The sequence below is a fragment of the Arachis ipaensis genome, chromosome B4 (assembly GCF_059453495.1).
Source record: "Arachis ipaensis isolate K30076 ecotype BB chromosome B4, ASM5945349v1, whole genome shotgun sequence".
Classification (NCBI taxonomy): domain Eukaryota; kingdom Viridiplantae; phylum Streptophyta; class Magnoliopsida; order Fabales; family Fabaceae; genus Arachis; species Arachis ipaensis.
The window spans coordinates 128426519-128452622 of record NC_142439.1 but is presented as its reverse complement, the minus strand read 5'-3'; the positions used below and the strand labels follow the sequence as shown (position 1 = coordinate 128452622).

Genomic DNA, 26104 nt, shown 5'->3' with positions numbered 1-26104 from the left:
TTGTTTTAACATGTGGATAAATAATGCAAATTTATATAACTATATATTCCATTTAATTCAAATGTTGTTCTATCATTAATAATCACTAAAAAAGCACTAAAATTCTGAAAATCAAATCAATTATTAAAGCAATAGAATTAAAAATCTAAAGATTTAACCGAATTCAATCAATTAATGATTCTTTCACGCTTTTTTCGATTCTTTAACCGATTTATTTCTAAACAATTTTTTACTTGAACTAGATCACTTTAATAGTCAATTTCAATTAATACAATTGAATTTTAAGAATCATGTAAAGCACAATAATCATGCATATAGTAATAATTAAAGGGTTCAGTTAGGAGTAGTACAAAATAAAATTAGGTAAAATTTTTCTCTTTTTATGTTTTTTTCTGGCGGCAAGAATTAAAGGTGAACATGTGAAGTGGGTAATTAGCTAGGCGAAGTTGGAGAAGAATATATACTAGCTCCCACTATATAACATGATGATATAAACAAAAACGATCCAATGAATGTGAGGGGGATGGTGGTCATGATGATAGTGAAGAAGATGAAGCCAAAATGGGGTTCATTTTCCAAATAAATGAGCATGGCTTTGGTACTCAATTACATGAAGAAAAGGGACAAAAGAAGGGACCTAACCACATTGACTACTAAACCCTTTCACCCTCCTTATAATTTATTTATAACCTTCTACTTCTTATAATTATACTCATACTCATTTTCCATTGGACTCTTCTTACCACACATGTGACTCTCACGTGCAACTCCATGTGACTCTTCTCTTCAAATTCGACTTAGTTCGCTGCCTCTATAACAATGCCATATCCATTCTTTTTCTTAATAATTATTATATGGATTTTTTTCTATCTAATGTTTTAGTCAAACTTTATATTGAAAGGATTTTTTTTTGCTTTAATTTTAAGATTTTAATATATACTTGAATGTATGAAAAAAAAAATCATTCTTTTGAACTTATATTAAAAATACCCGCAAAACACTAGTTAACAAATTAAAATCTTAATTACATAATGAATTAACATGCCACTTTTTTTTTTTTTTTTGAAATTTGGTATTCATGCTTAGTATTAGAAATTCAATTATTTAGATTTAGACCCGCGTAATGCGCAAAAAATTAATGGTATAAATTTTTTTGTACATAATATTTTAGATAACTAAAATGATAATAGGAGAGTTTTTAATTAGTTTTATATTATAATTAGTTTTAAAAATCTCTATATAACCTTTAAAACAAAAAATTATATCTTATATATAGTATAATACAATAATAAAGTATAATAATAAAAACTAATAATTCTAACAATCTATTGTATATATTAAAGTATTTGTTTAAGTAAATTTTTTTTGAAAAAGAGACAATTTTTTTATTTGATTATGATAAATAAGTTAGATTTAAACAAAAATATTAACATATAAATACAAAATATATATATATTTATTGGCAATCAAACAAAGTTTGACTCATAAATTCTATTTCATTAAGAATATTTTTTATCGTTAAATAAAATTCTATAATAATTTATATATAAGTTAAAGAAAATAAAATAATAAAAAATTAAAATATTTTTATAACAGTTCTTCTTCCTCGAATATCAATTCACTTCACAATTTATAAATTTATTTCTAATTCAAAAATCTATAAGAACAAATATAATATATATGTTATTTGATCTAGACCATGAAATATATAAAAATATAATAATATTTTAATAAATAAAGTTAATAATAAAAAATTAATAGGATAGTTTTTTCTTAGAAAGTAACTTAATAATGATATTAAATTTATTAATTAGAAGATAATATTAGTAAAATTTATTGATTAAATTTATTATTAATATTAATTAGAAGATAAGGCTAATAGAGGCGCTATTGAATGAAGAAAAATAACTTTAAAAAAAAAATCAATAATTTATAAAAATTACAACTTAGAAAAAAAAGGCTTATGTGGTAGTAGAATAATAGATTAGACATCTCTAATTGTGAAAAAATTTGCCTATCAACTTTTATGATAAAATAGATAAATTGATAGATAGATTTAACTTGAATAATTATAATTCTATTTTTTAGAATGAGTTTTTAAAATTTTTAAAGATGCAAATTTATTATTGTCTATTACTCGACCAACCTTCTTGTACTTTTGTCCCATATGAAAACTCTTCTATCTAATTATTTGTTTGTTTGTATCTACAAAACTAATTAATTAGTTAATGGGGGTCACGAAAAATGGATCCTCTTCAGTTTTTTTAACATTTGAGAGAATAAAGTGTAATTTTTTATCTTTAATTTTATAAGTGAAATCAAAAATAAAAAAAAAAAACAATAAAAAATAAAATTAAATATTAGACACTATCCAATTTTTTTTCTTAGTAGAGCTCAGAGATCACGTATGTGGCGGCAAGAATGAATATTTGGATTAATTGATAAATAAATGATCATAACATTAATAAAATAATGTGGGTTATGTTTTCAAGGCCTAAAGCCAAAGATTAAGCATAATGACACACATTGTTTAGGATCTTAATCCAAACACGTTTAGACATTTTTCATAACACTAATGTGAAAGCAAAGAATTTACGTACTTAATTAAAGACCGGTCTTTTTCTTTTTTATATGAAACAAATAATAACTTTTTGACCATGTACTGTCGCATTTAATCATATACAAAATAATCTCACTAATCCACATATAGATTAATAATAATGTATTCATATATAGTTAAATCATATCTCCATGACTTATTGTTAATTAATTGATTTATTAATTTCAAATTAAAGCCACCTGATGAGACTATCTCTATTTTCTAATGTGAACACATTTCTTGACTTTCAGATTCATCTATTAACAAATATGAAAAATATTTGATAATATAAAAAAATTCACTAATAAAAGTAGTCAGAATAATAATTTATTTTATTTAATATTTATTAATTATTTAATATTTATTAATTATTTATTTATTAATTATAATAATTAATAAATATTAAATAAAAATAAATTCTGACTATTTTTTGTTTTTTTAGTATTATCGTAATAAATGAGACGATGTTGTGCATAGTCAAGTAGAGTAAGAATTAATATTAATTAGGAAATCATTTATTAAACATTGAATGGTTTAATGTTTAGACTTTGAATCTCACTGAGAATAAAATTAAAGATGGGAATAACTCAACTGATACAAACCTCAAAACCCCTCAAGTTTGATGTGTGTATGGTATCTGATGAACAAAGTGGTTGTCCAAATATTTGAGATAATAAATGTAAAATGTCTGTGTGCACTAATTTTGGTACTAACGAAAGGGCATTATCTATCTTATAGAGATAAAATGATGGAATTTATATAAATATAAAAAATAACAATGTTATATGGACAATAAATATTTTTATTTTTGACCAGCACTTAGTCAGCAATAATTTGTATTCATATTTATAAAAATTTTACAGACAAAAAATATATAATTTGTACATATATTTACCAAAATTTATATATAAAAATCAATACTGTTTGTACTTATCTTTTTCAAAATTTGCACATATAAATTAATAAAATTTATTTATTAAAGATAATTTAGTGTTTGTACTAATTGATCAAATAATGACAAAAAATACTAAAAATTAATAACTCTTATGAGTTTTTCTATAAAAAATAAGTTTTATTATTATTATTATTTTGAATTTATATACCTTTCTTTTATATCTAAATCATTAATAGTCGAAATTTATTGAACTCCAACTAATGTAAGCTCAATCAAATTGAGATATAATTTAATTTATTATAGTATAATACTCTCTTAACACCCGGTTTTTTTTAAGAAATATATTTTTCAATTTTAGATTTTGAAGATAAATAAATAAACAAAGAACTTATAAAGTAAAATATAATAGCTTTTGTTTTGCTTTCTAATTTTTTTTTTCTCTCTGTCTCCTTCAAAAACTTCAAACTCACAAATAGCACACCTTAAGAATTATTGGCATCAAATCTTTCACTTAAGAACAACTGTCAAATCAATTTAAGCCAACCTAGATTTTTACATATACTATGAAACAACACACTGTCTCTGATGTTTTTCTTTATGAAGATACACTTGGAAGTTACTTAACATTTTTTATGTATATGCCACTTTCTGCTTCTTGGGATTATTACCTTCAGAGAAAGTGAGCAACCACTAGTTTTATTAATGGTTATGGAAACATACATAGCAAAATGAACCTTGAGTTAACTTTGAATACCAACAACAATATGTCAAACTTGTCTCCTTCACTAATCATTATTAGCACAACTAATTTGATTACAACTCATATCACATGACTTTTGTGACCATTTTTATTGATTCAAATTTTTTTTGTTTTGTTTTGAAGATCCCATAGTAACATTGTGAGAGAAGGAGACCTTATATAATTAAAGTAAACGGTCTAATTAGTGAAAGGAAACTTCTAATTCTAAAAAGTGTAAAACAACTTGTAGAATGGGGTGCAGCACTTTCTATGTACTCCCACTTCTCAAATCTCAAGGTTTACCCCAACTCTTTAAGTTACTTAGATTCTCTTTTAGACCATGAAACAGAGCAAGAAAATAAGGATTTTCATGAGTTTAATATATAGTCACATAATTAATATAATTTAATTGGCTAGGTAATACTATTTTTGTTATTGAGATAGTAAATTTAGAAGTTGTGTTCATGTTTAAATTGATTTTTAAAAAATTATGTACAAGTCAATTTGGTTTTTAAAAGATTTAATATTTTAATTTGGTTTGAAAAGATATTTAATAATGTTCATTATAATATTGAAAAAGTAAATTAACTTGTGCCTAATTTTTCAAGATTGTTTTGAATTTTAACCCTTTAGAAATGAATTAATTTTACATGTAGTGATATCTAATTGAATGAATAAAAAAAATAATAATGAGTAGGAAAGAAAGAAGAGAGGCAAAATTTTTCTTCATCTCCTTGTGCCTTTCCTCATCTATTGCTGCCCTTTGTAATGATGAGTCCTTGTGCCATCATTGCAAACACAAAACTTTCTCTCTCTCTCTCTTGTTCAGATACAAACACAAAATCACAGCTATATCATCACCCTTTTTTTTTTCACCCTCTTAGTTTATTAATTATTATCATTTTCTTTTTTTTTTCTTTTTTTTTTTTAATTTCTCCACCTATAAAAACCCCCCTTTATGGCCTATTTCTTACACCTCACTTTCATCTCTTTAGTTTCCCATTTCTGGTTTTATATGTAGTTATTAAGTGTTAAATATTCAGTTTGTTGCAACAAGTTTAAGAGAACCTTATCTATCAAGCTTCTTCTTCTAATACAAGTTTAAGAGGAAAATTAAACAGCATGTGCTCTTTCTCTTCACAACAAACCCCTCTCTTTTTGACACTTCCATGGCCATCCAAGAAACTCAACAAGCACATAAAGTTGAGCCTCCTCAACAGGTATTCTTACCGATTTTTTTGTGTACACGTAACATGATTATTTTTTATTTCTAGTTTTTTTTTATCATGCATCCTCTGTCCAATAATAATTCTTGACGTAAAAAAATTAGTTTTATTTCGACAATTATTATTGGACAGATGGTATTTTTTCTGTTCAGTAATAATTGATCGAAAAAATGGCTTGCATATAGAAAAATTAATGTGTTTAAAATTTTGAATATTTTTTTTTATATGCCATCAATTTTCTTATTTATTTTTTGTGGTTGACATTGGTTTTGTATGATGATGACATAGAAGGAGAGCACAACAATTGAAAGAAGCAAGAGAAAGGAAAAGGATGAATATTGAGATGAAGAACTTGAAATTGTACATGAAGAACCAAAGCATCATAGAAGAGAATGAGAAGTTGAGGAAACAAGCCATGATTCTGCATAAGGAGAACCAAGAACTCTTCTCTCAGCTCCAAAAGAAGCTCTCAGAACAAAAACAATTAGCAACAAATCAAAAACAATACATATAACTAGCTATAGCTCTTAGCTCATATAATATATACGGTTTATTTTAGTGTGGCCTAAGAGGTGAAGAAAAGATTTAAGGGTCTATATGTATGTTTTATATTGATCCTTTTTCTCATATGTTTTAGCCACTTAGCCTTGAATCTTTAACTTCCTTCTTTTTCTATTTGCTTATTTAGTTTGAGGTTGAATTAATCAATTAATTAATTCTCTAGCAATAAGTTTAGAGGGGGGGGGGGGTAAAAATATGGATAAAAGGGGAGATATATGTCAATTGTAACCATTATTATAAGGAATATAGTATTAAATATTAAGCAATGCTGTGTATTATTGGTTCTAGTTTGTTATGTTAGTTTTCCTGATGCAAAGTTTAGAAATGATAGAAGAATGAATCGTTTTCTTGAAAATCAAATGAGGCAAAATTTTCTATAGATTAATTGTGGAGCAATATTATATGACCAATAAAATTTATTATTTTTTTAATATTTAACTAGTAAAAGTATTTTTATATTAAATTTTAAATTCTAAATTTTAAACTACTAAATTCTAACAGTATAAACATTAAGTGTTGATCCAAAATGTTAGTTCATATTGATAAAAAAAAAATATATATTGGTTCTAATATTTCTCTTTTGTATACAGTTTAATTGAAGTCATGCTAGTAAATTAAAGTAATGAAATAGTTTCATTTACGATAAAAACTTATATTATACATGTTTTTTAATTGAATAAACAAAATATAATGATACCGTAAAATAGAGAAAAGTTAGAGAATCAGCTATAGTCTAATAATTTAACAATATATTTTTAGTAAATACATTGAAATATTGCTGGTTAATTACTCGTCAAAAACAATAAATTTTATTGGTTCTGTACCATTATTTTCGTAAAATATTAGCGTGATAATATATAATTAAATATGTATGAAATATTTTTACACCGACTATACATTAATGCTAAATTTTAAAAATATAGTATGTGCCAGTCAAGGTAAAAAATGTACATTGTCTACCGAGAAAGGATTAAAGAGAGTAAAACTACAAAAAATGAGGGTAAAAGGAATCAAACTTTTCTTCATTTTTCTGAATATTCACCTCGTCAGTTCAAGAGCTTAACAAAAGAAAAATAATGTAATAGACACACACAAATAAAAAAAAAAAAAAAAAAGACAAATGTTAGAATACCTTAGCTACAGGGCTACAAATATTTTTGGCACTACTAATCATTCTTAACATTGTCATAAAAGAACACTGTTAATAAATCACAATCATTGTTAGTTGAAATCACATTCAGAAGATACAAAAACATGATAACCTTAGCTTTTGCATGCTATTCTAAATTAATGTATGCCCTATAATTCTATAAATATGCACACCTACTCATTCTCTGTAATTTTTCCCCCTTCACTTTTTAATATAACTTTCAAGTTATTACTGCTTGTGTATATTCATGAAGCATGCCAAATTGTTTTCCAATAACACAATTGGGTCAATCAAACACTGAGCACTAAGATTTTATATAGTTCATGGCATGTTCAACGTTTGTAATTATCTGATCATAGATTCATGAAGTTAATGATCAGATTCATGAAGTTAATTATGTGTGCAATAAATACATAATAACAAGATTAGTGAAAACTCTTTCTGAGATAATAAGAAAAAGTTGTACAATCAAAAAGTAAAAGCTCAGAACAAGGAATGCAAATAAATGTTTCTCACCGGTTGAATTGGTACTATACAAAGATGGAAAAAAGTGTTTAAATTTAGTAAAAATGAACATTATAAATTACAACAGTCCAGATATTTAAAAGATAATTAAAAAAAAAAAACACATTTATCTTTGTAAGGAGATTCTAAGAGGAGCAACAGTCACATATACAGGGATGTCAGTATATACTGTTTATTTATATGTTGGTAATAAAGTTAGAAACTTATAGAGATTCATATACATATATAGGAACACACGGAAGACGATCAAATATTTCTTCTTCATTATATGTTTAGAAAGCGGTCCACATATACCAATGTACTTTGTCGGTACATAATGTTCCATACTTTTACTACCTATCATTGATGGAAAAAAATTTTTTTGATGTTTGTAAGAAAAAAAAATATTATTTATACACCAAAAATACCTATCAAAATCAGCCACTAATATATTTCTGTATAAATATATATTTTTTAATTTATTTTTAATATGTATTTGTAATCCAATATGTATTTCATACAAATAGTTAATTTTAGTGGCTGATTTTAATATACACCTAACATGATTGTTGTAAGAATAGAAGCAAGAGAAAAGCAGATTATTGAGAAATGAAAACTGAGTTTGTAGTTGTATTGACTCTTGTGAGAGTTGTGATGATTATACAAGAGAACAATCATACGAATATCAAAAATACTATTTATATACTAAATCAACAGCCATTATATATTTGTGTATAAATACATATGTTATTTAACTCATTTTCAATGTATATTTTGTATTTAAATATGTATTGTATACTAGTGACTGATCTAGTGTATACCTAACATGGTTGTACAAATATATACATACACTAACGTACTAACACAACTCAGCAAAGCAAAACTAACAATAACCGTCACAACCACCTATGTCTATAAGAACTTAAAAAAAACGTGCTTAATAGTTAATACTATAGGCTAACAGTGTTGTTTCTAGGAAGAGTAGCAACATATAGGAAAATTCGGAACTACTCTGAACTGATTTTCTTATTTGCCAAACATTTTTGCTTAATTATACTTGGAATCTTCTTACGCTTTCATTTCAAAAAATACAAGCCAACCAAAACCATAGATTTAGATTTACAACAATAATGGTTTTGGAAAGATTTGGTAAGGTTCACCCATTATAAGTATTGATGCATCTTTCTAACCCATACTCCAAAAAATCTTCCTAATAGAACATGACAAAGAAAATATTAGAAAAGAAAGTAAAGGTGTTTAACACACTGTAAATATTAAAACATTCAAGATTTTTTATATCTAGAAATTAGGACTTGGAAGATTTATCAGTTTCCATAATATATACATAATCATCTAGTTCTTCTAAGATTGGCAAACACCTAAACAAGATAGTAGGATACACTGATAAAAGTCATAAAACTAATTCTATAAAGTGGAAAAAACTAAGTTAATGACGACCAATTAAGATAAAGTCATTATCATCAAGAACCTGAACATCTTTGTCTCCAATAAAGTGCTCTCGACCGATTCCCTTCACCAAATTGACAAATTCCATCCGCTTCTTCAAAGGGAGAGGTACATATGGTAGCCTGAAAACCGGCCGAGCAACTCCGAGTTGAGCAAGAGCTGTGTTCAAACCGATGGGGTTTGGCTCGCAAAAAAGCCATTCAACAAGAGGCATGAGCTTAGAATTCAGCGCCGGATTCTCACCACCAATTATGAGTTCTCGCATTAAACCGGGAACCAGGTTGCTTGCGACAGATATCACTCCTGTCGCCCCGTAACCCCATCTAGCATCATGGCATTGGTCATCATTCCCGCTCCACACAACAATACCATTATCTGTATATTGTTTGATCCTGTCATTTCCCATACATTCCTTGACACCGGCTAAACTCGCACTCTGTGCTAAGGTTTGAATCACCTGTGGAGGAATGTCTTGACTGGTCCTTGAAGGCACATTGTATATGATGGTAGGCCCCATGGGAAGCACGGTATTGAAGTGAGAAATCAAACCATTCAAGGAGGTTTTGCCGTAGTAAGGGTTTATGTGAAGGGCAGCGTGCATCCCAACAGCAAAACCCTGCTCTGTGGCATGGATTGCTTCCCTTGTGGAGTTGCTTCCGGTGTTTCCTATAACCTTGATTTTCACTCCGAAACAGTTGACTGTGTGCCCAATAAGCATTATGTGTTCGTCCCAGCTCATTAATTGGCCTTCTCCAGTTGTGCCACCAACAATAACACCTTCAACTCCATTTTCAATCTGCAAATTTACTAAGGTATCATATGCTTCAAGATCAAAGCGACCATCGGGTAGGTATGGTGTCTTAATGGCAGTTATCAATCTCAGACGCTTTACGTCATCTGTGGAAGTCCTATAAATACAAATATACAATGCATACAATACTTCACACCATGTAAAAGCATCTATGAAGCTATGCTTGTAAAGATTCTTAAGACGAAATTTTTAGAAAAGAATTTGCAAAAGTTGGCTAACATGTCTGAAACTATCAACTAAACTAGCCATACAAACAGGAATTCATGTAGTGGGAAAAACATGTCAGCAATTTAGTTCAAGTTTAAAAAGTGAACGTATAGCTTGTTTCTTAAATCAGTATAAAACTGCTGTGCAGATCAAAGACATAATCCTAGTAAACTATATCTTGAAGCGAATAATAATAAAGGAAAAAACATATGCAAACCAAGTTCAAACTGCAAGCAGGTGAGAGAACACTGCATCACAAAGCAGAATAGAAAATCAACTTTTGTCCTCCGAGAATCAAACTCAGTAAATGTATACATTCTATAGTTCCCACCTAAAGAATGCAAATACAATAGAAAAGATCATCTAGGAAAATGAAAACATGATTTGGTGCATGACATTCGTTATAAAAACCCACCTGTTCTTAGCCTCAAAGCTACGCATTGGAAGGTGGAAACTGGATGTCAAAGCAGCTTGAGTAGGCTTCCAATGCAACTTCCTGGTTCATATAGACAAACATTTTAGTGTTTAAAAGAAAAGGATTAACGACAAAATGCTGGAATCTTTCCACCGTTCAATTGGCACCAATTCACCCTTCTCAAACCAAAATTGTAAAAGTGTATATATTCAGCTCAAAATAGAGTAACGGATACACCTCATCAATTCCATCAAGATTAGTTTACTTCTTTTCCTTATATCAAGAAAAAAGCAGTCTTGTCCATGAAGAACTTGGAAAAATAGATATAGATAACTAGAGTTAGAACTCAGAACTGTTCAGCAATGTTTTTGGTCAAAACTCAAAATCCACATATTACAGGGAAGACCAAGCAAGTCTCAATTAATTAGTATCTTATTATTATGCTATAAGAAGGGGAGTCTTGGAGCACCGGTTGAGTTTATGAGTTATCTCAAGGTCATGGGTTCAAGCCATGGAAACAGCCACTGATGTGATTATCAGTTGGGCGTCTCCCTTTCTTGGACCCTGCGTTAACTCGAGATGCTTGTGTACCGGGCTGGCTTTGTTTTATACTTTTATCATTATTATGCTATAAATCATACAGAATGGTATTTCCAAATTAAAAGAAAAAACAATGTTGACCAAGGCCAAGATGACAATGAACAAACCCACAAAACCACACCTACAGTTTATTCATCATGTATTATAAGAACTAACTAAAATGGAGCGATGAACAACCTCACGAAGCAATGATATAAGCTATAATCCATGCATGCATTTAATCAAAATAAGTACTTAAGACATGAAAAAATAAAATACAATTATAATACATCATTGACCATAGAATTCGTGTTTCTAATTTATGATTTCCCAACCAAATTTCTAAAAAAGAACACGCAGGAAAAAAACAAAAGAAACCTCGAGAAACAAACATCAAGTCAAGATACAAAAAAAAAAAAAAGAATTGTATCCCTATCACTACATATACACACAAACAGAAAAAAAAAAAAAAAAAAAAGAGCATAATTCGACGGAATAATAATGACAAAATCAATAATAATATGGAAGTTATACCGATAAACTAAGAAAGATAAAATGGAACCTGGTGTTGGTGGTATGGCCATGGGTGACATCGGATGGTAAAAGCGGAAAAGCGGTTGCTCTGAAGGAGAGAGTGGTGGAGGTCTTCAAGAGGGCCATGAGAATGTTAAGCAAAACGACGTCGTTTGAAGCGTGTGAGTGAAATAAATGTTGATGAAAGTGGAAGAAATGGCAGTAGTTGCAAAGACAATTTCCTGCTTTCCACTTTCCGTGTTTGTTTAATAAAGTTAGAGAGTTCTCAGACGCAGTCATCCAAACCGAACCCATAGATAACCTAATAAGTAATAACAGCCTTCATGCGATCATGCCAGTTCTAATTTTAATTTTATTTTTGAACTTATAAAATAATACATAAATATTTATAAGCCTATATCTTATAGATAATAAAATAAATTTATCTATTTAATATTTATTTTTAATTATTTTATTAATATATAAGTATAGTAAAATTTTATTTATTTATTATTAAAATAATATTATAATTTTAAAATGATATTAATTTTATTTTATCAATTAATTTTAATATAAATTTTAATTTTAAATTAATTTATTTTTTGAAATATCAAAAAAGTATATTAAAAAAAATCTATTAAAAAAACTCTAAGTTATTAGTCACTTGTTGTCTTTAAATTTTTGGAAAAATTTTAAAATTATCTTAAATATTTATCGTATTAGTAAAAAAAAACAAAAATGTCACCTTTTCAAAACTAATGAGTCAAGTATCGGCTGTATCGCTTTTTTTTATATTATTATAATTAATTTATTGGTGCGAATTTGAATTGGAACAAGATTTTAACATGTCGATCAAATTAAGATAGAATGAAAGACTTCTTACTTCTTTGACATAAATTTGTTGGACCACTCAAATAAAGATGTTTAAAAACATCTATTTTTTAAGATAGTTTTTAATAATTAAAATTTAATATATATAATCGATTGAACTGTGTTATTTTTATTAAAATTAGGTCAAATAAATTAATTTAATCAAAAAAATAATGAATTAAATTTTAAATCAGTCTAAATTAGTATTATTTTTTTTATAAAAAATAACTACCAGATCCTTATTATAAAAAATTACTAAAATACTCATATTATAAAATTTAGCAACAGATCAATCACAAAATAAATTAACAATCCAACAACATCAACAATCATAAAATTAGCAATAACATAAATTAAAAAAATTAAAAAAAAATTCATATATATATTCTTCAAAAATTAAAAAAGAAGAAGGAAAGAACAAAATACAGAAAAAAGAGAAGGAAGCCTTGGCCACCTCCATCATACGACTATCTTGGTCTTTTTTTTATTACCGCAACAAAAGTACAAAACTATCACAACTCCAACCTTAAATCTGTCCAAATCACTACCACCCACTATTCCTAACTATTTTCTTTCTATCCGAACCCTCTGTTCTTTTTTTTTATATATATATACTTAAACAACTCACTAGCAACAATTAAACAACAGCAACAACCACAATAAATCAATAGAAGTTTTAAATTAAACAACAATTATTACCACAGTTTCAAATTCAAAATCAGCAACACCAAAAATTACACGATTACAAATAAGTAATTACAATGAAATAACAACACATATTCAATAACAATAAAATCAATTGTAACAAAAAAAATTCAAAAACAAACCAATTTTTTATTTTCAAATAAATCAAAAATTCAACGAAAGAGGAAAAGAATAAAATGGATGTAGAAAGGAGGTGCAGCACGACGAAGAGGTAGAATGGAGAAACAATACTACACAAGGCAGAAAGAAGGCATGATGCTGCAAGGAGGAAGAACACAAGCCGGCGTTGCAAGGAGGCAGAACTAGGAGGCACGGTGCGGCACGAGGAGAAGGAAGACTGGAAACGCAGCACTACAAAGAGGCTAAACGAAGGCTAGCACCGCATCTACGCCAGCGAACTCTCCTTATTTACGCCGGCGTCTTCGTCCCCCACCTTCTCTCCTTCTCTCCTTCATGTTTTTTGTTTGTGTATTTCAAATTTTTTTAATTTTTTAAACACAAATCGAACGGTCCGATTATTATACTTCTTAAAAATTGGATGGTGTACTCCGTAAATTAAATCATCCCATATTTTAAAAAAATATCATAATAGATCACAATTTAAAAAAATACCATTGTTAATCCAATATTAAAAATAAAAATATGAAAGAAAGAATATATTTGTAATTTGAAAATATTCCACATATGATTACAGAAACGGGTGATCCTATGATTAAATGCTGTTTGGTTTTGGTATTGGCGTGTTGCCCACATTGAAAAGACAACAAAAAAAATGATGAGAGTAAGGCAATGAACTGAAACTAACCCTTTGCATTATTTCAGTTAGGCTTCCCCTGTTGTTTTTTCTTCTTTATTTGTTTAAGATTTCGGTTCCTTGACCAAATATATTAGCTGATTAGTAGACTGAAATTTAGTACTGTATTTAAGAATTTTTTTATTTTTATAAATTAAATAAATAGAATAATTATTAAAATAAATAATTTTAAAAATATTTATCGAAATAAATACTCCTTCTTTATTTCGTTTACACTGTAAACGAGATAATTTTGCATGTATCTGGTCTACAGTATAAACGAGATAAGAGATAGGTATGCAACTCTCAGATGGATAGTGGATAGTGAGAGATAACGTGAGCGATAACCGTTTCAATTCTCTTCCTACTATTCCCATCAATTTCTCATAATAATTAACAGTTATTTTTATTTTTCAAATTTAAATCAATCTAATTGGATGATAATTTAAACTAAAAATTTTTATGTACTCTTTTTGAGTACTAATTGAACAAACATATCCATTTTAAAAAATTTTAAATTAAATTATGATCCCATTTGAATTGATTTAAATTTGAAAAATAAAAATAACCGTTTGTCAATTGTTAAGAGACATTGATGGGATTGTGGGCGGAGAGAATTGAAACGGTTATCTCTCACTAGGGATGGCAACGGGGCGGGTTTTTGCTCTACCCGACCCCGCCCCGACCTACAAAAAACCCGCATGAAACCCGCCCCGCCCTACCCGCGGGTAGTAAAATGTTAAACCCTAACCCGCCCCGCCCTTACCCGCCTTTATAATTATTAAATCCAACAAATAAAGTAAAATTTTAAAAATTATATAACCACCATTTACATACATAACATAAATTAAAGTAAAAATTTATATATGATATAATATTATTAATTATTTTACTAATTATTTTATATATGTTACATATATTATATATTAAAAATATATATATTTATATATATATTATATATACCGGGGCGGGTTCAACCTAAACCCGATCCCGCCCGCCCCGTTAAAACCCACCCCGAGCGGGTAGGGGCGGGGTGGGTACCCGCGGGTTCGGGTAGTGTTGCCACCCCTATCTCTCACGTGGATAGTGGGAGATAATGAGAGATAACCGTTTTCATTCTCTTTTCAGTATCCCATCAACCTTTTTAAGTACTAATTGATCAAACATATCTATTTTAATCTCTTTTACCAATCTTTTTATATACTAATTGCATGTTAAAAGTTTGGATTATTGATAATATTAATATTAATATTTTTATTATTTTAAAAAAATTAAAAAAAAATACATATATCTCGTTTACAGTGTGAACGAGATATACAATAAACGAGATATGGTAAACAAGGTATACACGTTTGGTGTCCACCTGTCTTATCTCGTTTACACGGTATATATATACGAGATACATGCAAAATTATATCGTTTACAGTATAAACGAGATAAGAGAGGAATATTTATTTCGATAAATATTTTTTAAATCATTTATTTTATTAATTATTATAATTAATTTATTTATTAAAATAAAAAATCTTGCTATTAATACTTGCAATCTTGTTTATGAATTCTTTTCTATTAAATTCTTTTCTATTTTCTTTGAACTCTTTCAATATCTTCAATGCTACGTGATAATCGTCACTTAAATTTTTTTTATAGACAGCACCAAATCCTCCTTGTCCTAATTTTTCACCAAATAAATTGGTTATCTTTTTTGTCTTTATAGAGAGCCCATGACATTTGTATGCACCTTCACCATTGGCATCCATCGTTGGACTCCACACAACCCAAGCACAGCAAAAGCATACACAAACTAATAATAATACTTCCGTTTTTGCATCTTGATTTCAGGTATGCCATAGATGATGAACAAACAACTTGTTACCTTTCACTACGTCGATGCTCAATCATAGACATGCATCGACCACCAAAATATATAATGATGAATGAAACAACTCCAAACTTCAATTAGCAATATTGCTATTTGCAAAAGAATATATATATATTAATTTAACTTTATATTAATACTATTATTATCAGATAACATTGTAATTCTTATTCATTATTTTGCAATAATTCACATTCTCATCTTTATATTTAAACGATAAAAAAATCTTACGACTAAATACATGTATTATTTAATTTATTTTTAATTTATATTTTATATTTTAATATGTAATTTTTGTTAATAATTAATTTTGTTAGCTAATTTTAATTTATCATGTTAAATATACACCAAAATTAATTATTAAAATCAGTTATCATATATTTATATATCAATATATATATTATTTAACTTATTTTTAATATATATTTTATTTTAACATTAATTTTATTATTTTTAATTTTAGTATAGATTTAATTTTGTATTTTTTATTAGTATGTTTATAAAATATAAAATAATTAAATATTACATTTGATTGAAAAAATATAGTTTATTGTTGGTAGAGTCAGTAGAATTGGATAGTAAATTTTAGAGTGTAGATAGAGTTTTTTTTTTTCCAAAAAGATTTCATTGAATGAAACTTAAAGATGGGTCGAGGGGAAACTCTTTACAAGATTCATGATGGGCTTTCCCATAAAAAAATCAATATAATATCACTTAAAAAAATGCTTAAGAAAAAAAAAAGAAAAGAGTTTTATAAAGGGATAATGTGGTATTTCCTGCACACGTAAAAAAGAAAGAAAATATCTTCTAGGTGCTTCATCTTTCTTCTTTTCTCAGTAATTGAAAGTCGTTCTCCAATTTAGTAGCTGTTTCTAAAATTTATTGGTGTCTCTCATCCTAAAAAATCAGTTTATTTAGTAAAAAATACCTTTTAGAATTCAGATAGAGTTAGGATTAAGAGATTTTTAACTCACAAATAAAATAAAGTTGAGTTTTAGAAAAAATTTAAATTCACGAGCAGGATTAGGATGGAATTTAAACGATTCCATCCTACTTTATTTAATACCCAATGCTAAGTCGTTAAAATGGACTAAATCCATCGTACTAATAATTTTATCTCATCTCTAAAATTAAATTTCAAATTAAATAAACTGAATCTCATGAACCCAAAAAAATATAGATTAAACGGAACGATCTATTTATTTTATTTTTTTGTATTGTTAAAAAAAATAATAAACGAGTCAAGCCATAACTTTTTTTTTGCATACTTAGGTAGTTAGGTTAGTCCTAATTATTCTTTGAGGCCACATTGGTAGCCGCGGTTGACCTTTATTTCATTCTATTTGGCCTACTAAAATCACCTAAAAAATATGCATTATCATTTTAAGGCCACATTATATTTATCATCTTTGTTTTATTTTACCGGAAAATGTTTTTTTTTTCTTTTTTCTTTTTGATCATGAAAGTATGCTTCGTTATTGTTGTGGACGTTACTGGTGGAACAAAAGAGAAATAGATGTGCAGCACAAAAAATATATATGCGTTATCGGTATAAGTATAAAAGATGGAGGGTAATAATAAGCTGCTTAAAAAAAAAAATTCATACTTCAAATCCCTATATTGCTGAAATTTAAAATAAATTTATTATATCACCAATTTTATAGTGTCTATCGTTTAGTGCGGAATTTTTATGAATTTACTTTTTATATTAAATTTTAAATATTTAAAATTTATTAATTTTTATATTTTTAAATTAAATATTAACTATTTAACACTGCAAAATAATAAGATAGTTAAACAAAATTAAAGAGATAATACAAGATACTAAATTTCAAAGAAAAAATAGTAATTGAGATTTATAAACGTAGTGTAGAGTTTAGCTTGACTTATATATATAGAATAAACCTAATACGTGTATATAGAAATTTAAAAATTCAACCTAGTACTTTTTTTTTTTTAAATATCAATATCATTAAACATTATTTTTACATAATAAACAGAGTAGCCATCATAAAAAAATTGAAGGATAGAAAAAGAGAGAGAGAGAGTGTTGAGAATATTTTGTCAATTATTGAGAATGTTGAGAATATTTGTCACAAAGATATTTTCCGTCCGATGATAACCACTGTGTGTCACAGAGTTTACGATAATGTTCCTCAAGGTAGCAATCTGATGAGATATTTTACAACTTGCATGCATTAGGTTTTCACAAATACTAATGTATTAGACTGGTACACTGATATCCATCGATTTTAGACAGTTGAGATATTGTATTAAATATGTTGATGGTTCGGATTTTGCAGAGTAATTTGAGCGTGTCATTGGCATTGTGAAGAGCACAATGAGAAAATAATGGGATGTCCCTTTTACCGAAGAATAAAATTTGAAAATTGTTTGACCATTCCCTTAGTATATGTACTCTACCATAGCGGCTTAGCCGCTCACTGTAGGGCTTGTCCTCGTGCAACTTAGATGCGGATTTAAAGGGCCAGAATGATTAGGGTAAGATTATGAAAAAATTACGGTAAAATAGAAAAGGCGAGACATAACGTGAGAGCGGCTTAAGAGCCAAAGCGTGCTGGACCAATAATAAAAAACGAGTGGATAATGAGACATGCCTGGCCAAGACCTGTCAAATAGTTAGAAGAACAGACCTTTATTCATGTTTTGGTGAAAGGCAGTGGTAGAAGAGATTTAGATCTGAGGGTTGAGGGTGAAGTGTTTTAAATTAGAAGAATAAACCTTTACTCGTGTTTTGGAAAGAGAAAAGTAGAAAACTGAGGGTAACGAGAAGAGTTTTTTTTTTTTTTTTTTTATTAATTTTAATAAACAAAAATATTTAACCATAGTTAATCATATATGATTAAGGTATATATATATATATATATATATATATTTGTATTTGTATACAAATAATATTTAATATATTTTTAATTATTAATTGATTAGAATTAATGATGTCATATGTCTATATTGTATTGGTCTATATTAATAGAGAAATGTTGGTTGTACAATACTAATCAGCCTTTAATCAGATTTAAATAATATTTAATTATTTTTTAGTGTAATATGTTCCTATTTTGTAGATACATATCTATAATTAGATTTTAATTTAAATTTAAATTTTAAAATCTACCCACTTCATTGGTGATTACAGTGACTTTGCTTTACTTTCGTAACTTCACGTAACAGATACAGTTTTTTAAATTCCTTATTCTACGGGATATTCACACGCATTAGTGAATCCCAAACCAAAAAGGACGCTGCCAGCTGAATTCTCCATCTCGTCTTCGTTGGTGAAGACCATCACCACTTTTCAGTTGAAGCACTCTCTCATTTTGCATTGGTGAAAGGTATCATTATTTTCCACACATGTATTTATGTAATTTGTTAAGAAATATCATGTTCAACTTTTTTAATTATATTTTAATTTAAACATAAAAATACTCTGCTGATTTAATTGGAACAAGGTTGATCTTATTTAATTTTATTAATAAAGTTGTTGCAAATAAAGTACTTTCTACACAAGTAGTTTGAGCAAAGAAGCAAAAAAAATCTGGAGTTTAAGAGAGAAGATGTAGTTGATATGGTCATAAAAATTCTGTTGTTATTTATCAATTATAACACATGATAGTATGATATTTTATTCAAAATATTTTTAAAACACATCCAAAATCAGACTAACTTTAAATATTTAAATTTAAACGTTAATAATACAATTAATCTTTTGATTTTTTATTCGATCAAATGAATATAATATTTATTATTTAAATTATCAGTTAAATTTTTTTTCGATACTTATTAGTTTTCAAAATTATTATAATCAACAATTAATTTAAAATTGTGTTGTTATTTTTCGATTATAACACATTTGATAGTATGATATTTTATACAAAATATTTTTAAAACACATCCAAAATCAGTCAACTTTAATAATACAATATAAATGTTAATAATACAATTATGAATGGTTGAATATAATTATATACATAAACTAAAATATTTTCAATTGTAGTTTCTTTTTCAATTGTAACACATCTAAAATATTAAGTTATACAAAAAATATTTTTAAAACACATCTAAAATTATGAAATTATACAGAAAATATAAAATCATAAATCTAAAATCTAAATTTAAACATTAAAAAATAATTGTAACACATCTAAAATTATGAAGTTATACAGAAAATATTTTTGAAACACATCCAAAATCATAAATCTAAAATCTAAATTTAAACATTAAAAAATAATTGTAACACATCTAAAATTATGAAGTTATACAGAAAATATTTTTAAAACACATCCAAAATCATAAATCTAAAATTTAAATTTAAACATTAAAAAGACAGCGTTGTAAATGAGCGCCGAAAAGGAGGAAGACAGCGTTGAGGATGAGCGCGGAAGAGGAAGGTGGCATGGATGAACGATAGCGGAGGATGACTTCTCGATGTGCACCTGAGTTTTTCATGTGCACCTCTGGATTTTTAACATGGTGCAAACGTGACTTCTCTGCTTCTTTGAGTGTTTTGTACGAGTTTAATTAATAATTTGATAGTTTAAGGTTTATTTTATAATTTTAAAATCAAAATTTTGAATTTTGAATAATTTGATTTTAGATATGTATTTAAATTATAATATATTAATAATTAAATATATTAAATCTGAAACAGAAATTTAAAATTTAATTTCAGTTTTTTTAGATTGCATTTTGAATGTGTATTTAATTTTAAAAAGACAGTAAATTTATTCATAATTTTTAGTTATGTTTGTTTTAATTTTTTTAATTATTGTAATAAAAGGCTGAATGTTGTACTATTTTTAAAGGATACCTAGTTGAACCAATATTAATAAGGTATGCATTCTATCACAAATTTTGGAGTATGAGAGTAATCACCTAAAAAAAAGAGTGAATACACTACAAAAATAATTAATTTTAACAATAATAATACAATAACTGTTATTTTTTTATCTATATTTTGTAGCCATTATCTATTTGCCATTAATATTATATATTATATATTATAATAGTAATTATTATTATTGTTATTTAAAAATACAAAAAAAACTACTTTTAGTAAAAAAAATTTAGTGGCAATAGTGTTATTACTGGTATAATTTTTATTAAAATAAATTTTTTATAACAACAGATCAAATTACATAGAAAGAAGAAGACCCATCCCTTTCTCTCCTCACTCCCTGAGAAACCTAACCCTGAACCATCACTTATCCCACTCCTCATTGAAATCCAAAACCCTACCAACCATCACTTATCCCAATCAATGCCAATCCCCTTCTCCGGTATCCAAACCATCGCCATCGCCGGTATCGTCGCTTCAGCCGGGAAAGTTCCACCGGATATCGCGGGATTCCGGCGAGGTTGTGCTGGAGTCGTGGCTTACCGACCGCCGAGGAAGGTGGCGAGGATCGCTGCTCTTCCAGAGGCCAGCGGGAGCGGCAGCCCTCTCGCTTTGGTCAGGACCGTGGAGAGGACACCGCCAGTGAAGGCCTATGCGTCGCCGGAGTCTTACCTGTTGCCGGGGTTTGGGAAATTGACGGGGAAAGAGGTGAGCGGGAGCTGCAAGGAGTTGTCGCCACAGTGTTTTGGCGGCGGCGGAAGGAGGAGCGAGAAGGTAGACGAGGAGAAGGAGAATGGCATGTGGCATGGCTTGTCTGGAAGGTTTCCTTCGGTTTCTTTGTTCAAGGAGTACCAAAATGCAGCTATGGCGGTAATTATTCTATTTCATTTGTCTCTATGATCGGTTCTAGGTTCAACTTTTTACTTCTTTTTTTCTGTTTAAGCTGAATTTGAATAATGAGCGGTGGAACAAATGATGGCTTTGTGACTTGATTTTGAAGTTGCTGTCTGATTTACGAGAGAGAATAGAAGGGATACTAAGGAGCATAGAATTTGCATGGAAAAGGAGGTTTTACGAGCATCATTGTTAGTAGAGTAATTTTTTTGATAGTGTGTTAGTATAGTTGTGTTGCATAATTGAACAAGAATTATATTTTCTTATTTATTACATGATCCAAAAATCTGATTTATCATTTCAGATTATCTGTTTTATTAGTACTTCTTATGTTATATTTCCAATTTTTTGAAAAACAGAATATTGATAGCTGATGATTTCTCAGCTGAACTAGCTGATGGACTGGCCTATGTAGCTGGTCATGACGAAGAATCCAGACCTGTTTTGGTAATCTCACTACTTCATTTATCTGACTTGAATTGGTTTGAATTGTTTAATTTATTCTTTATTTTTAACTGAGAGTGGTGGTGGTGACAGATTTTCCGGATGAAACAAGACTATACCAAGTTACATTCTCAAAAACTGTAAGTTACCAAACACGAGAACAATTCTTTTTTACTATTCTTGATATCTTACTGCTAGCTTTTAATTTTATATATTTTTTTGAACTTATGAAGGTTGACCCGTTTGCTAGTATTCACAATGGAGGTAGCAATTTCAACAATACCAAAAAACGTAGAAGAATTTGTGATGCTTTTCGACACAAGTAAGTAGTAGTATAGGTATAGTGCACATTGGTCAGTCACATGTCCCAAAATCCCTGTATTGCCCTTTGAAGCTAACATTAATTAATGAGAAAGAAACAAACAAAGGAGTAAAAGGGGAAATGAGATCAGGGGGGTGAAACAGAAAAGATTGAGGGATCAGAATCAATAAATGAGATAGCAGGGGATACAATGAATCCCGGCAGGGCAGGGCCTGAATGGGTCGCAGATAGAGTGTCTGGAGTGCCCCTTATTAGTTGCAATGTTTACTGCTAAAGGGTATTATCAGGAATCAGAGTTGTTATTAATATTCTCTATATTGTTCTATTCAATCAGTCTTTATTGTTTCCTTAAATAATGCTATAGTGTAGTGGGTGTGGTGAATTTGTGATCCTCCTCTTTAGCTTGCACTAAAAGTTTCAACTTTCTTGCCGCCCTTTACAATTCAGGCTCTACAAATATCAGAAATTGGCTTGGCTTCACAGGATACCCTTTCAATATCCCTCATTGCATTGCTTGCCACACTAAACAAGTTCCTAGGAGGAATGTCCAAATAAGGTTTTTGTGATTCTCTGATTAATTATTTCTTTTATCTCATACTCTATATGATTTGTTACACCCTTTTGTGTTGGTATATGCTTTATTGTAATAGTATAATTATTGTTGAGTTTCTGTTTTTTATGTGCAGTGACTTATGAGTAATGACAAACATAAACCATAGATGATGTGCATTGACAACCTTAAATTGAAAATCGATGACGTTTTGGTTTCAGGTTTCTCATATGTCATTGTCTTTTATATTGATGAAAAAATTAATCAGGAGAAAATTTATGACGATACCTCAAAATACTTGACCATTTTCACACTGAGATCAAGGGAATTGCCTTATGAGTATTGGGCAGTTGCTTAACCGTGTTCGATGTGTTATGTCTAGTCAGTTCTCTATCATTTAACTGTTTGGTTTCGAAGTCTAAAGTTCAAATTGTATTTCTTAAGCGCATTTCTTTGATTCTTTGCAGTACTATCTCAACTGATCTGGATGGAGCGCCCTTTGGGTAAACATTTCCTACTTTTATCCAGCTGAATTCAGGAAAATTGCTTTTTACCAAGTGATATTGAAAAAGCTGAGATTGTCGATTTCTTGGAAAAGAATAGTTGTTATTTCATCTTTGCACAACTGCATACTATTTGTTGTATGAGGCCAATGAAAAGGAAATGGCAAAATAAATGCTAATCTCAATTGCTATTTGCTATATTTCTTCTGCCTTCAGTTTGACCAACCTTCTAAATTATCTATTCCTTCGAAACGTATATTTCTGTTAAGGAATAATTTGTACAACTACTTTTTTTTTGGGCTTGTTAAGATTATCCTTGAGAGGGGGTGTTTGAATAAAGGATACCAAATCCTCTTTGTATGCAATTAAGGAAAATATCAAAGTTGTATAAATTATTAAGAGTAACGCATTCCCCCTTAAGGTATATGGCATTTCTTAGTTTGCTTACATTCTAATCAGCTGTTGAGTATGTTTTATTTCATATACATTTCTTGATTTTTATGCTGTTGTAGTCTTTGTAATGTGAAATGGTATGACATCCCTGAGCTTTATGTTTGTGCATGAGACTACGGCTTGGTTTGGTAAAGTTTTTACTTTTGGAAAGTAGCTTATGAAAGCTGTCTTTTAAAAGACAACTTTTTAAAAGTTGCAGCACTTGTATTTGGTAAAATTAAAAATAGCTTTTAATAAGCACAAACACTACAATTGTGTTTGGTAAAACAGCTTTTAAAAATTAAAAATTATAATAAACATATTTATAACGAAGAATAATTTTTTTTTTCAAATTTTAGAAACCAATAATTTAAATATTTATTTGATTTACTCTCTATATTAATATAAATAGAGTTATCATTAGTCAATACTCAATAATAAAACTTGTATGTAATCCAATGTTAGTACTGATACGTCCATTACCCATCTATATATATTGACTCACTTTTACAAATCACAGGAAATGGGACACATATCTCAAGTAAAATTATATATCTATATTTACATATGTATATATATGTTGTTATTATAATTTTGACTAATGTTTATCAAGTTGGTGGACAAAAATTTTATGAAATTTTATGATTAGTTTTCATAAATCAGGTCTTCTTCACGTTTTAAAGAACAGAGAAAAACAAACATCTATTGAAAAATACAAAAACAACTCACAAAAAATTATATAAATAGATAGAAGTTCATACATAATACGTGATAGAGGTGTATTTGTGTTGAAATTGTGAAGATTAGGTTGAAAAATAAAAAATATATGATTTTCTTATAACTTGTGAAGGTTAGGTTGAGAAATTAGAAATATATGAGTATTTTAATAGTAATATAACGGCGGGAAATATGTGTGGGAAAATAAATAAAATCTGGTGTTAATAATTAATAATGGTAATTTTGAATATTTATTATATTAGATTTTTTTTTAATTTTAATAAGCACAAGCCAACTTTAAAAAACTTTTTCTTAGCCAAACGCAAAATGAGGTACTTGTGCTTTTAAAAAGCACAAGCACCTCTTCAAAAAGCTTTACCAAACCCAGCCTACTAGTGTCCCCTTCAATGCATTCCTGTGGAGTGAAGTCTGGTAACTTTATTTTACTTCTTGTGTTGAAGCTTTTAAGCTGAACATGAGTAATGAACTGCTGAGCACAAATATGTTGCAGATAACTGTACTATTTGCGAGGGAACATTGTTGTTCAATTGACCCCTTAGCGGCATTCTTATGTTTCGATAATGCTAGTACTTTTATTTATTCCCCTTAATATAGCTTAAACATGTGACCACTTAATAGGTGCATTCATGTTCTCACACAAGCACATGTGCGCATACATTCACATTACTCTACTTATAATTATATTCTTGTTTATTCCATAATATTTTCAGTGTGCCATTAAGATTGCATGCCTGAAGATTTGCATTTCTACATGCTTGCTGGGCCACTGAATTAATGACTTTTTCCTTGTGTTAATACTATAAACTTCAATATAATTTTTGTGCAGATGGGACGTGTTGATGGACATAATCCACATATTATCAGGAAAGATTTGCCCTTCTCTTGGACTAATGTATATGAGGTCACTAGTATGTCTTCAGCTTTCGGTAAACAGAAGTTTTACCTAGTACTTTGCTGTGTTCTTCAGTTTCAACTATAGCTTTGGGATATTATTTGTTGTAAAATTGTAAATTAGCTTGCCATTTGATTCATCTCATCTTTTTAATACATGTTTGTTACTTCTAATTGGGTTGATCTTTCAGGACACCAAAATTAACAATATAATTGAATTATGTGTTTCTTAATTTTTCATATATTCCTGACATTAGGATATAATCTTTATATGACACAACATTTGCAAGAGTGGATGCCTTGAGTTTTGAGTTTTTTTAAAAATATGAAACCTAAAAAAAGAATTATAAATTATATATTATTATTTAAATTATTATTTTAGTATTTTAATTTATAAATTATATATTTTGAAGACTAATAATATTTTATAATAATAAAATATAATTATAACAATAATTATGCTATATGTATATAAAAAGTAATTATCTTTATAGAATATATATTGAAATACAAAATATATATTGAAAATGAATTAAACAATAAATATATTTATACACAAATA

The 26104-nt window shown here is 28.3% G+C and overlaps 3 protein-coding genes across 3 annotated transcripts; 2 read left to right on the top strand and 1 right to left on the bottom strand.

The window, feature by feature from the left end:
* The first annotated feature begins 5172 nt into the window (after positions 1-5172).
* On the top strand, positions 5173-6286 carry LOC110271214 (uncharacterized). The gene is made up of 2 exons (XM_088485470.1): positions 5173-5453; positions 5748-6286. Exons 1-2 carry the CDS (start codon positions 5356-5358, stop codon positions 5971-5973), a joined length of 324 nt encoding a protein of 107 aa, XP_088341596.1. The 5' UTR covers positions 5173-5355; the 3' UTR covers positions 5974-6286.
* A 2654-nt stretch (positions 6287-8940) lies between these two features.
* LOC107639773 (4-hydroxy-tetrahydrodipicolinate synthase, chloroplastic) lies at positions 8941-12023 on the bottom strand. Its single transcript, XM_016343376.3, has 3 exons — positions 11716-12023; positions 10575-10655; positions 8941-10049 (listed from the first exon to the last, which is right to left on the bottom strand). The coding sequence occupies exons 1-3, from the start codon at positions 11979-11981 to the stop codon at positions 9122-9124; spliced, it is 1275 nt and encodes a 424-aa protein (XP_016198862.1). The 5' UTR covers positions 11982-12023; the 3' UTR covers positions 8941-9121.
* Positions 12024-21070: 9047 nt separating this feature from the next.
* On the top strand, positions 21071-25736 carry LOC107639771 (uncharacterized). Its single transcript, XM_021121655.2, has 8 exons — positions 21071-21638; positions 21769-21853; positions 22048-22109; positions 22200-22246; positions 22340-22428; positions 22876-22984; positions 23446-23481; positions 25478-25736. The coding sequence occupies exons 1-8, from the start codon at positions 21192-21194 to the stop codon at positions 25596-25598; spliced, it is 996 nt and encodes a 331-aa protein (XP_020977314.1). The 5' UTR covers positions 21071-21191; the 3' UTR covers positions 25599-25736.
* The last annotated feature ends 368 nt before the right edge of the window (positions 25737-26104 follow it).